General features: G+C 52.4%; 1 protein-coding gene across 1 annotated transcript in view; it reads left to right on the plus strand.

Annotated features, from left to right (window-relative positions):
- Stk24 (serine/threonine kinase 24) overlaps positions 1-13,064 on the plus strand; it is a 35,521-nt gene extending 22,457 nt beyond the window's left edge. The window contains exons 5-10 of the mRNA XM_013023008.1: positions 3,070-3,255; positions 5,302-5,447; positions 6,939-7,062; positions 8,265-8,333; positions 9,684-9,820; positions 11,208-13,064. Coding sequence (XP_012878462.1) covers positions 3,070-3,255; positions 5,302-5,447; positions 6,939-7,062; positions 8,265-8,333; positions 9,684-9,820; positions 11,208-11,244 — 699 coding nt within the window. The 3' untranslated portion in view covers positions 11,245-13,064. The remainder of the gene's footprint in view (positions 1-3,069; positions 3,256-5,301; positions 5,448-6,938; positions 7,063-8,264; positions 8,334-9,683; positions 9,821-11,207) is intronic.
- The last annotated feature ends 693 nt before the right edge of the window (positions 13,065-13,757 follow it).

Raw genomic sequence — 13,757 nt, forward strand, 5'->3', positions numbered from 1 at the left:
CTTCCTTCCTTCCTTCCTTCCTTCCTTCCTTCCTTCCTTCCTTCCTTCCTTCCTTCCTTCCTTCCTTCCTGTCTTGGTTCTTGAACTCTGAGCCTACGTGCTGTCCCTCAGCTCTTCAGCTCAAGGCTAGTGCTCTACCACTTGAGCCACAGCACCACTTCTGGTTTCTGGTAGTTTTTTGGAGTTAAGAGTCTCAGATTTTTCCTGCCCAGGCTGGCTTTGAGCCTCAATCCTCAGATCTTAGCCTCCTGAGTAGCTAGGATCACAGGCATGAGTCACTGGCGCTCGGCTTCTTCCTTTCTTTACTAGGGCCTGAACTCTTTCTTACTCATGGCTGGTGTTCTACCAGTTTAGTTATGTCTAGTCCAGCTTACAGTTTTTCTTTCTTTGGTGGTACTGGGGGTTGTTGAACTTAGGGCCTTGTACTTGCTCAGCTTGCTTGCTTGGCTAGCCCTCTCCCACTTAAGTCATGCTTCCAGCCAGCTTTTTACTGGCTTATTGGAGACTGAGTCTCTTAGACTGCTGCCCAGATCAGCTTGGAAGTGAGTTACTTAAGGCCTCAGCCTTCTGTATAGTTAGGGTTCCAGTATCTGCTAGAATTTTTCTTCCAGAGCTTTCCTGGTGTTGTGAGCTGTGCTGATAACTTAGTCCTGGTGCAAGGCCTCTCTGTCACCATTGCAGAAGATGCTTGGTGAGGTCCAGATCGGTTGGCTAGATGAAGATACCGTCTGGAGATTGCAGGAACACTGGCTAGTTTGTAAGGAGGTAGCATGAAAAAGTACATCCCCCTTTTCACCCTTTTAATACTTGCCTTTGACTGACTTGTCAAAAGCTGTTTGTGGGCTTGGATCATACTTCATGACTCAGGTGAAAGCAGGTGCAGACACGTGTCACGTGATGTGGACTGCTGGATTGCTGGCTTGGAAGCATGCAGTGTGCACATCAGGTGGTGGGGCTGCACGGGGCTAACCTTGTCTCTGGTGGGGCCTATCTAGCTACTCAGGAGCCACACCCTATCTGCCATTCATCGAACGTAGCTCTGGCCAACAGCTCTAATTATGGTTGGCTTGGTATCTGAGCATGCATGCTCAGCTGCAGTGTTTGCCTTGGTTGGCTCTTAGGTCAATTTGCGCGGAGACCACTTGTGGGGAGGGAAAGTCTGCTTGGGTTGTAGACTCCATTCACCGAGTAAACTGAGCCTGAAACATCTTCCTGCAGTAGGAGCTATGTGGGTGGGAAATAGTGATGTTGCTAAAGCTGTGGGAGAATCCAGCCACTAGCCAGCCCTCCTGTGAGGACTCCCTCCCCCCAACCCTATTCCTCCCCCTCCCCCATATCATCTCAGTCCTAGAGAGAGAAGCCAGCCCTCCTGTGAGTACTCCCTGCTCCTAACCCTCCCCTTCACGACCTCAGGCCTAGAGCAGGAGGCCAGGAGTGATAGGAACAAGGAGACAGGTGACACTGGACTTGTTTTAGCATGTGTAATGTTGGATATTTTAGATCATGCATAAATGTCTTTTATGCCTCTAGATTCCACTTCTGTGCTACACACTTTGCAGTACACATGAAACTACTAAAACCAGTTTTGTTTTGAATAGCCTAGAATTTTGACTCAGAAATATACATGTTTGTATTTTGCTTGTGTTTTTCCCTTTGATTTTAGAGAGTTGATGAGGGTTTCTTCTAGAATTGTTTTCTATGTATAGTTTTAAATAAGTTGTATTACATCTTCAGATTAGTAGGCAGCTTGTTTTGTCCCACATGCTGTCATGACATTTAGAATGTTCTATACCCTTTCCCACCCTGCTGCCATGGCAAAAAGGGCCTTGGCTGTCAGGAATGGCTGGTTCCTGAGGTCACTCAGGAGCTGCTGCCTGAAAGTACTGCTCTGCTGCTCAGAAAGGACCCGCTACCATCCTTGTAGCTTTTGCCTTGAGCTTGTTGTAAAAACTATGGCCAGCTGATTAGGGGATGAGGCTATCCAGGCAAAAAAGTTAATGAAAACATGTAAAAGAACATCTGGGTATGAGCATGAGAGGTGGCAGGTAGGTCATGGTCTGGGGCTGGCTGAGAAAAAAACAAAAACCACTATGTGAAAAATAAAGCCTAAAGGGCAGTAGGAAGGGTGGCACATGGATTGTTCTCAATGAAAAGAGCTTTGGACAACCTACCCATTGATTGGCATGTGAGGTTTCTGTAATAGGGGAAATTTAATTGTTACATGCTACTAAAAAATTCCAGCTGGGCACTGGTGGCTGACTGTAATCCTATTCAGGAGGCTGAGATCTGAAGATAGTGGTTCAAAGCCAGCCAAGGCAGAAAAGTTCTCATGAGACTTTCCAATTAACCACTTAAAAATCAGAAGTGGAGCTATGGCTCAAAGTGATAGAGTTCTAGCCTTGAGCAAAATTTCTCAGAGGCACTGCCCAGGCCCCAAGTTCAAGTCCCACAACTGACCCCTCCCCCCCCCCAAAAAAAAAAGATAGTCCTTGATAAACCCATTTTGAATTGAAAATGCAGGGACTCCACCTAACCTCTGAGCACTGGGTCTGGCAGCCTTGCCCCTCTGGTTAATCACAGTGCTGCCTGGGAGTGGTGGCAGCTGTGACTGTGTGGAGACCCCAGGATGAGGTCCAGACTTGAAGTCAAGTGTGGTTTGCACAGACTACATTGCTGCCGTACCCCTGCCTGCAAGGCAGACATCACGTGCCGAGGAGTAAAATGCTTTCACAGTACCACACTATTAGGGCGGTGTCTCCTGATGGGTAGTTTATTTCAAAATACACTGTGGCAACAAATCCAGTCTCTGTATGACAAAACATTAAGTAATTAAACTTGTGCGATGGACTTACAGTGGTACTCTACATTAATATTTTCTATTTCTGCGTGTATCTGAAACATTATTCATTTAAGTTCTGGGTACTGTGGTAGACACTTTGCCTACATCTCCATCAGCCACAAGTACCCTTTCCAAAACTTCAGCTATACATTGACAGATGTGTTTTCTTTTCCTAGGTATTGGCTTGAATGAGTCTCTGTCCGCACCCTCAAGCTGCTCTTGTGTTGCAGGCAGATATCTGGTCCCTGGGCATTACAGCCATAGAACTGGCCAAAGGGGAGCCACCCCACTCGGAACTGCACCCCATGAAGGTTTTATTCCTCATTCCAAAGAACAATCCCCCGACGCTGGAAGGAAGCTACAGCAAGCCCCTCAAGGAGTTCGTGGAGGCCTGTTTGAACAAGGAGCCCAGCTTTGTGAGTCTGCCCTGCATGGCCTCACCACTCCCAGCCCTGTCCCATACAGCTTGCTGCCTCCAACCCTGCTTGCTTTCTTTGAATTGCAAATACGCCTTTATTGTCATTTCTCCCTTTTAAAGATTATTTTATTTTAGATTTTCTGTCATCTCATGCCGCATTGAGCCTAAAGAATAGTCTCCTTGTTACCACATAAGGACTCATGAATTTTTTAGTATTTATAGAGGAAGATCAGACTTAAACGATAAAGCTATTTTTAGTAATGGCAACTTCTAGTCTGGAAAATAATGGTAGTGGATCTTTAATGTGTTCATTTCTACTTGGTGTTCATCAGTTTCCAGCTTGCATGCTCTAGGAAACAAGAACCAAGGGTACAGGGTGATAGATGTACCAATCACCTGGCCATCGCATGGGGAGCCGCGGCACCCACTGCTGCATAGTTCCGCCTCTTTTCTCTTGGAATCAGGACATTTTTCTGAAATCTGACCGTCTTGGTGCTTACCTTAGGCCCCCACCCCCCTTTTTTTTGGTCGGTCATGGGGCTTGAACTCTGGGCCTGGGCTCTGTCCCTGTGCTCTTCAGCTCAAGGCAAGCACTCTACCGCTTGAGCCACAGCGCCACTTCCGGTTTTTCTGCGTGGTTTATTGGAGATAAGAGTCTCATGGACTTTACTGCCTGGGCTGGCTTTGAACCATGATCCTCAGATCTCAGCCTCCTGAGTAGCTAGGATTACAGGCGTGAGCCACAGGCGCCCCACAGCCCTTGTTTTATGTCTGACTTTTCTGGCACAGCCAGCAATAGACCAGGACACCCCTTGGTAAGTCTTAACCTAAGTGGGCGTCCTGTGATGTTCTATGTAGGCGCCGTGGGTCGCCCCACTCCCCTGTGAGGTACTGCGCAGGCACCCGGGGGTGGCTGCTCCCCTCTGTGCCCTGTGAGGTTCTGTGCAGGCTCTGGGGGTGGCCTGGTCTCCCGTGGCCTGTGAGGTTCTGCATAGGCGCCCTGCATAGGCCGGGTTCTCCTGTGGTCTGTGAGGTTCTGTGCAGGTGCTGTGTGCTGCCGTACTCTCCTGTGTTCTGTGAGGTTCTGCACAGGCTCTCGGTGTTCTGTGAAGTTTTGAGCAGGCGCCATGAGCCTCAGCACTCCCCCGCGTCCTGTGAGGTTCTGAGCAGGCGCCGTGGGCTGCCGCGCTCTCCCGTGTCCTGTGAGGTTCTGCGCAGGCGCCGTGGGCCGCCGCGCTCTCCCGTGTCCTGTGAGGTTCTGAGCAGGCGCCGTGGGCCTCTGCGCTCTCCCGTGTCCTGTGAGGTTCTGAGCAGGCGCCGTGGGCGGCCGGGTTCTCCGTGTCCTGTGAGGTTCTGCGCAGGCGCCGTGGGCCGCCGTGCTCTCCCGTGTCCTGTGAGGTTCTGCGCAGGCGCCGTGGGCCGCCGTGCTCTCCCGTGTCCTGTGAGGTTCTGCGCTGGCGCTGTGGGCCGCCGCGCTCTCCGGTGAGGTTCTGCGCAGGCGCCGTGGGCCGCCGCGCTCTCCCGTCTTCTGTGAGGTTCTGAGCAGGTGCTGTGGATGGCCGCATGCTCCCGTGTCCGCTCTCCGGTGAGGTTCTGCGCAGGCGCCGTGGGCCGCCGCGCTCTCCCGTCTTCTGTGAGGTTCTGAGCAGGTGCTGTGGATGGCCGCATGCTCCCGTGTCCTGTGAGGTTCTGCGCAGGCGCCGTGGGCCGCCGCGCTCTCCTGTCTTCTGTGAGGTTCTGAGCAGCTGTGAGCGACCGCGCACGCGCGCGCAGGTTCTGCAAAGGTGTATTCGGGAGAGGGTCATTTGGCTTTGATAGCCAGGTTCGAGCTATGTTGAGGACCCTGTTGAGTACTGAGTATTAGGTTTATTCTGTGACCCAAGTCTGTGCCTGGGTAAAGCGTGAGGCCTCAGGAAAAGCTTGGAAGCAGAGCCCAATGCTGATGTCTCTGTGTGTGATGTTCTGAGGCAGTCTGTCCTCGGGGTTGAGGGGGTAAGCTAGAAAGAGCTTCAGCTCACGCTTTGGCCACATGCATGTTTTCCAGAGACCCACCGCTAAGGAATTGCTGAAGCACAAGTTTATAATCCGCAATGCAAAGAAAACCTCCTATCTGACTGAGCTGATCGACAGGTACAAGAGGTGGAAGGCCGAGCAGAGCCATGACGACTCGAGCTCCGAGGACTCGGATGCGTAAGTCCCTGCCCGGCCTGCCGGTGTGCGGCTGTCGCTGCCGCTCACTCGTTGGGGCACAGATATCCGGTTTGTCCCTTATGTGGGTCAGGTGGGTCTACGGTGATGTGCACACGCACCCCTAAGACCTGTATAGGAATCTTCAGCCTCTCGTGGAGCCTGTGGAGATTCTTTGAATAGCAGCAGTGTGACAGAGCTTGACCTGGCTTCCATTTCTTTTGTTACACTTCCTCCTCCTAAAGTACATCATCAGACCCTTGAGTATATTTTGTGGGCCCCTGTTGGCCTTCTGGTAGATCCTTGGTGTGGGAGAGGCTGTGTGTGGGGAGACTACACTGAATGCTGGGCTCTGGCTCAGCACCCAGCTTCTGGAGCTGGCGAGTGATGAAGGGGTTTGGATCTTCCATGTGGGGAGCAGTGGGGGGAAAGGAGGTGCATGGTCATGACTAACAGGGTGGACCCCCAGCCTACCCTACCTGCACCCCCCCCCCACACACACACACTGAGACATGGTGGGGACTTTCAGGACAGACACAAAATGGTTCTTCAGATCCCCAGGATACCTCTCTTTACAGAAAAGATGGAGACCACTGGCTTTGGAGGTTGGTGAGGTGATAAGCTGGCAGATTGTGGGCGGCAGGCTGGGGAGCAGGGGAGGTTCCGAGATCAGGATGTGGCGGCAGGTTTGTGTAAAGGAGGGGAAGCTGTTCAGTTGTGGGCAGCGGGGGTACTGTTACCCTGAGAAAGCGCTGGAGGCCATGTTTGCTGTGCATTGTGTTGACTTGGAGCTGCTTCCTGGGTGCCGAGAAGGAGGTGGCCATTTCACAGGTCACAGGGAGGTGGGGCATGGCCAGACCATGAAGTGCAGCGTACAAGCCTCAGGACTGGGGTGTGTGTGCAGTTATTAGAGCCCTGAGAACAGATGATGTTACTCATTGTGTGGCTCATAAGAAGAGCCAGCCTGGGCCCAGGTTCCAGGGCGGCAAACCAGAGTGGTTGGAGTGCGTGTGGCGCCTTGCCGAGGAGGAGCCCGGGCACTGGGCCCGCTGCAGCAGCGTTGGGGATGATGAGAGGGTTCTGGGGACTGAACAGGCTCCCCCTTCTGGGTCACAGGTGGGCATGAAAGGTGGAGATGACCATATAAGGCTGTAACTGAGAGGGTCATGGCCAGGGAAGGAAGGAGCGCATGCTTTCAGCCTTGACAAGAAAGGGCACGAAGAGAGAAATTGAGGCCCAAGAGAGAGGCCAGCAGAAGGGCAGGCAGATGGTTGTGGAGGAGTATGCTGGGGAAGCATGGGTACAGATGCCACTGGCACAGGGTGACAGCGGGAAGTCCCAAGGGACTGGTCAGGTGGACTGTAGTGGATGCAGTGGTGGGGAACAACGGTGAAATGTGGCTCAGGAGGGGGCCCCCAGGGTTGGGCAGCAAGTGTTCAGTCCAGTTAGCAGGGGCTGGCCTCTGTGACACCTCAGTGGGGTCTCTGCCTTCAGGGAAACGGATGGCCAGGCATCGGGAGGCAGTGACTCTGGGGACTGGATCTTCACCATCCGAGAGAAGGATCCCAAAAACCTGGAAAACGGAGCTCTGCAGCCGTCGGAGTTGGAAAGAAATAAGGTATGGTGGCTCAGGCTCTTTGCCGAGGGCTTGCTGTGAAGTGGGTGGGTTCCTGGAAGCAACCCCACTGCGGTATCACTAAACCCGAGACCTGGCTGCTGGCCTGCTCTGCAGTGCCAGGCACCGCCACCTTTACTCCCTGACCCTCCGTGGCCCTAGGCCTGAACGTTCACGTATGAACCTACGTGTGCCTGCCTGTTGGACTCGCTTGTGTAACACACCAGAGTTTCAAGGGTCTTACAAAAGAATATACTGCTTTTGGGACTGACATAAAATTTAGTTTTGATGGATTGGTTTTATAACTGCTTAAATTTACAAGTTATATTTAAGGTCTTATTAAAACAGCCCTGCTGGGTCAGGAGGCCCACATACCAGAATCATGGTTTGAAGCCAGCCCAGCAGGAAAGTTTGTGAGACTTTTTTTTTTTGGCGGGGGGAGGGGAGGGTCAGTTGTAGGGCTTGAACTCTGCGTCTGGGTACTGTCCTGAGCTCTTCAGCTCCAGGCAAGTGCTCTACCACTTGAGCCACAGTGCCACTTTTGGTTTTCTGGTGGTTAATTGGGGGTGAGGACTTTCCTTGCCTGGGCTGGCTTTGAACTGCGATCCTCAGATCTCAGCCTCCTGAGTAGCTAAGATACAGGCGTGAGCCACCAGTGCTGGCTTTGTGAGACTCTTAGCTGCAGATAACCATGAAATGCTGGAAGTGGAACTGTGATTCAAGTGGCAGAGCTCTTAGTCTTAAGCATACTCTTAAGCAAAAGAAGCTCAGGGACAGTTCCCAGGTGCAGAGTTCAAGCCCCAGTACTGGCACTTCCTCCTCCAAAAAGTGGCTGTGCTTCTGTGCCAAAGTGGCTGGAAGTTTGTGTGGAGGTGTGAAAGTGGAGACAGACATCTCATCCGACAGCCACCTACCTGATTCCCCTGTCCAGCAAAGTACTTCACAGGCACCACGAGGCAGGGGGGTACAGCACAGCTGCATCCACAGAGCACACCTGGCTGCCATCTCAGCTTTGAGGGGGGCTTGCCTCTGACTACAAATTACACTTGGTAGTCTTGTAAGAGACACAGCGAGCGGAGCGGAGCAGAGCCGGTCCCGTTGGGGGGGGGGGTCTGTGGAGTGGGCAGCGCCAGGTGTGTCGTTTACTGAGTGACTGCCCGCGTTTATGTGCCTGCCTCTCACGGCCTTTTCTTTTCTTTCCCAAGATGAAAGACATCCCAAAGAGGCCTTTCTCTCAGTGTCTATCCACGATTATTTCTCCTCTGTTTGCAGAGGTAAGATCCCTGGATGCTTTCTGGGGAGCGGTGAGGGAGCAAAGTGGGGATCAGGTCCCTGCTTCGGTGGGCGCATCACCCACCCACATGGGCGTGGCCACAAAGAGGCTCGGTGAGTGTGCGCTCTGCCCGGGGTGAGGTGCCACCCGGGCAGACATCTTCTGTTGTGACTCCCACGGGAGAAGTCTGCAGATAGGGCCGGGTGCGGCCCAGTCCCTGCCTCAGGCACGCTTGGGGCAACCTGAGAAGTCGATTTTCCTTTGAAGGAGACGCGTGTCCCCTGGAACTCCTCCAGTGCCCCTTACCCACTGTTTGTGTGGTGCTCTGGGCCTCTGTGGGGCAGCCTTCCCCGGCTTTCCCCACTCAGCAGCTTTCCCCAGGGGCTGCCTCAAGGAGCCTGCGTGGGACCCCATGTCCCACTGGCTGCTGTGGGAGGAGCCACACACAGATCATTTCACTGATCTCAGGCTCAGTGTGTGTGCCCAGCCCGTGCCGCCAGCACCCTCCCAGTCCCACCACGTGGACGTGCTGGAGCCCCCTCACACCCTGGGGGGAGCCTGAGCCCCCCCCCCCCCAGTAGAAGTGCATTTTGGTGTTTCCCGGGGCTGCCCCTCCACCCTTTCCTAGTTCCTCCTTTGAGACCAGGTGTGGGTGGAGGGGTGGGCTGTGCTGTGAGCACTGGGAAGTGACAGAGTGCAGGCGCCACGGTCCCTTCCCTGCTCTGCCCTTAGTGCCTCCCTTCATCGACCACATTCGGAGGGAGGGGGTGACACTTGGTCTGGCAGTGCCATGTTTCCCATGCCCCGCAGAGCACATGTAAAGCTGACGGGGAGAGGATCGTCGGATCGTCCAGAGGGGGCGCCAGGCTCTGCTGGGAGGCCTGTGGTCCTGAGCGGCGCTCAGGGTCACATTGCACATGGGGGTGCTCCCTGGAAGGACTTGGGGATGACCTTAGAGGTGAAGACACTGGGGTTGTCAGGATCCGGGGCTGCCATGTACTTGCATGCGTGAGAGCACGTGGCAGCACTGTGGACAGAACGCGGCGGGCGCTGTTCCATCCACTCAGCCCGGGCGGCTGCCGCTGTGGTGTGGAAGCCCTGGGAGCTGTCAGATGCTAACACTGCTTTTCTGGGACCAGATGACCATCCATCCAAATCCAAAGTGGACAAGGCTAGGGGAGGTCAGTTCAGGCCCAGCTGGGACTACATCTGTACATGCCATTCCCAGAGTTCTTTGGGGCCATGATGACTAAGCTCTGTGCCTGTACAGTGGTGGCAGGGCCCACGTGAGTACGAAGCAGGTGCTGCGTGTGCACGTGTGTCACGCCAGTCCTCTTGCATGTGTTTGCAGCTGAAGGAGAAGAGCCAGGCGTGTGGGGGCAACCTGGGGTCCATAGAAGAGCTGCGGGGAGCCATCTATCTGGCGGAAGAGGCCTGCCCGGGGATTTCTGACACCATGGTGGCGCAGCTGGTGCAGCGGCTGCAGAGGTACTTGCCTCCAGGCACCCGGGCCCCCCTTGAGGCTCTTCATTCTTGGGCTGACCGCAGACTCCAGGCTGCAGAGGCCTGAATTACGTGAACTAAAGGGGCGGGTTTGGAGAGCATACAAGGCAGCTCTGGAGATCCAGAATGGCTTTTAGAGGTCTACATAGCAGCCTGTTGGGCATCAGGAGTCCTCTCCCACATGGAACCGCTTCGTGGGGTTTGGGCTTTGAGTCCAGTGCCCAGACTGGACTCTCCAGCTTCCAAGAGGTGACCTGATACTGAGCAGGCAGCTCTGTGCAACCAGCAGTTATTCACTAGTGCCTGAGAGACCAGTCACGAAGCTTACCTTGCAGCCCCGGCCATGGCCTGCAGAGGGCGCCCTCCCCTCCCCAGTAGTTTTGCCTACCTATACTTGGGTTGAGCTTTTAAATTTAAAGTTTAGGATTGTTTCCTCGACTATTTCCAATCTTGGAGCAATAATGTGTTTTTAAAATGATTCTCCTTACTCCCCCTTTTCTACTAAAGGCAACGTAAAATTGTAGACATGAAGGAAAACAGAATTAGAAAGTTACTTACTTGCTCACTTCAGTGTATTTCTGATTTCTCTAACACTGCCTCCTCTTACCTAGTGGCATACATTTATTTTTGAGGCTTACAAAGGCAATATTTCTGATTTTATAGTGCAGTGTGGTCTCAATTCCATTGACCTTTTTTGGGGGGGTAGGGGTTGGTTGTGGGGCTTGACCTCAGGGCCTGGGCGTTGTCCATTAATCTCTTTGTGCCCTTAGCTAGCACTCTACCACCTGAGTCAAGCTCCACTTCTGATTTCTGAGTGATTAGTTGGAGATAAGAGTCTCACAGGGACTTTTCTGTCCAGACTTTGATCATGGCTTTGAACTACGATCCTCAGATCTCAGCCTTAATCTTACAGCTGGTATAACAACCTTTGACTGTTGAAAATCAAAAGATTTAAAAACAAAACATTGGAGAAAGGATCTTTGTGGAATATGTGATGTCCCCTTTGGACCGTGTTTCTGAAACTACAGATCTTCCGGGCCACATCAGTATTACGGCGGCCATAGGCGTTTCTGCACTGGGGACACATCAGCTGTACACACATGCACCTGGGCTGCCTTTGTGGTTGGCCATCATCAAAATCTGGTCCATCTGAATTAGCTGTTAATCACTTTAGTGCCCTGTGAAGTGTGTGTGTGGGAACTGTGATTCTTTGTAATTCTTTGTAGAGTCCACTCATGAAGCCGTTGGTACTTGCTCCAGACTTAAAAAAAAAACTTATTAATGACTTGTAATTTTCTATAAAGAAATAAGATTGTGGTTATGTGAATTGGCCTAGGAGTTACTCACTTGGATTTCTTACTGTTTTCCCTAGATACTCACTAAGTGGCGGAGGAACTTCATCCCACTGAAATTCCTTCCGGCTCGGGTTGTGGTTTTCCTTTTCTCTTCATCATCCTCCTTTTTAAAGTCAACGAGGGCCTTCCGGCCGACTCTGCTGAAGAGGCGCCGCCGAGGGCGGAGCCCCGGACGCCACAGGCGCCCATCCTCGCTGGGCCACAGCCAGATGCAGCCTGGGCTGGGGCGAGGAGGGGCTGCCCCTTTAAGCAACTATTTTATTTTTTTATTGTTTTTAATTTTAACCATAGTGCACATATATTCAAGGAAAGTCTCTTTAAAAATGAAAACAAACCCTGAAATGTATATTTGGGCTTATGATAGGCGACTAAGACGTGAAACCTCAGGTACCCGCTGTACGTTGGCACTCCCCGGGAGACGAGCCGCGCTGGGTGGTCGGTGTACAGATTTGTATATAGTGTCATTTCTACCGAGACCCTTTTGGCGTGCATCAGGAATCACTGTGTACACACTGGCCACGTGCTTCTGTAGATAATTGTCAGTGGAGTAAATATTTGATAGGCCATAACTTGAGTCTATTGCCTTGCCTTTATTACATGTACATTTTGAATTCTGTGACCAGTGATTTGGGTTTTGTTTTGTATTTGCAGGGTTTGCCATTAATAATAATTCCTACCCCTCTTCTAGAACACTCCTTTTTGTACCTTGGCCAGTGCAGCTTTCCCTCTTGTCTCTCTCCATCCCTTTTGGTACACTTCGAAGTTGATTTCCTTTGTCATTGATGGTACTATTTCTTAGTGTTTTAAATTGGAACATACATATCTGTCTCCTGAAGCTTTAAATTATTACATTTACGTTTCTCCCAGAGGAAGCGCTCTCACCCAGTGTTTGTGTGGAACCCTGCCACGCGGTGTGTGTGCCACGCACACCACCCCTCCCCACGCCACGTTCTCTGGACCTCCTAGTTGACTCCACCTATCATCGTTCCCACCCCGAAGTGTCTGGATGCTTACACAAATAAATTTTATAACACTTATTTTGCATACTCTTCTTGAAACGTGACTGCAGGGTGGACTGGGCACCTGCTGGGTGTGGTTGGATCTGTGTGTGTGCGTGTGTGTGCACGTGGTGGGGTGTGTGTGTGTATGTGTGTATTGAGACATTTCAGAAGATTCCAGGGAAAAGTGCCCAGAGGTCAGAACACCCCTTGTCCAGGTTAGCTTGCTATGCAACTTGTGTGGTTGGTTGGTCAGGGGTTTTGGCAGGATGCTGTGGCTCGTGGAATCACTGTGCGTCTTCCAGAGACCTTGATGAGTGCTATGGTTCTAGAGGAGCCGTGGCTGCTGCTGTGGGCCCCGGCGGCTTGAGGTGGGGTGGGGGTGGGGGTGGTGTCTGTCTGGGTTTGCAACAGGCATCCATTGCGTGGCAGGTTGGGAACTGGGTTCATGAGAAGGGGGAAGGCTCCTTATACCAATGTGGGGCTCTCTCATTCGGATACGGGAGTAGTCTTGCGTGTGTTACCTCTTGGAATACTTGGTCTTGAGCACTTGTGGACGTAAGGATGGCGGCTTAGCCGGCAGACTGGAAGTGGCTGCTGCCGCCCACGGTGCAGCAGCCTGGCTGGCGTTGGGAGGGGATGGGCCTGAGCTGCAGGGGTCGGATGGGCGTGTGGTTAATGTTTGGATTTGTTCTACAAAGTCTATTTTTTGAGACTTAATGGATCTGTGCTACCTTCTCAGTGGATTCGGTTGGACTGTTCTAGAAAGCATACCTACGTCTTGGTCGGAGGAACTGAAGTGAATTGTTCGTTGTGACTGTATGTGCTTCCACAGCAAGGATGTTAACTTGAACAATAAAATTTGAGAACATCTCATTTCGTTTCTGGAGTATTCTTTATCAGCAGTGCTTCCTGTAGGCGGCAGAACCTAAGGGTCACTCTTGTCCACCACAGGAGAATATCAAGTCTGCAATCGGAATCTGCTTCAGGAGTATGTGGCTTGTTTGGCGAAGAGCCACATGGGGGACATGAGCTTTTCACAGTGACAGACATCTTCACGGTCATGAGTGGACATGCACCTTTGCTTCAAGGGGAGGAGGGAATCACACTCAGGATCTCACACACGAGGCCAGCACTCCATGGCTGAGCCCCCCCCCCCTCCATCCCCTGTGGCTGAGCTCCCCCCCTCCTCCTGGGACTGTGGCCACGCGCTCCCCCCCTCCTCCCCGGGACTGTGGCCCCCCCCCCCTCCACCCCCCCCCAAGCCAGTAAAACTGTGCTCATTGTGGTTTTAAGCTGCTGGGTGGCATGGTAGAAGAAAGTCAGTAGTTTCTTTGCAGTTACTAGATTAAGCATGTGTACTCCCTCTCCTGAGGTAAGTGTGGTTTACTGGTTCAGAACCAATCACCTCCGCCTCATCTCCTGAACCCTAGGTTCCGTGGACAGACACCGCTATAATGATTCTAAGGCCATCTTGTTTAACCAAGCTGGCTGTGTCCATTTCTGGTCCTTCAGTGTGCTGTAGCAGTGGAACAATTGAGTCACAGAGATGCCCTTGTGCAGGCAGGC

Source organism: Dipodomys ordii, unplaced genomic scaffold (assembly GCF_000151885.1).
Source record: "Dipodomys ordii isolate 6190 unplaced genomic scaffold, Dord_2.0 Scaffold65, whole genome shotgun sequence".
NCBI lineage: Eukaryota > Metazoa > Chordata > Mammalia > Rodentia > Heteromyidae > Dipodomys > Dipodomys ordii.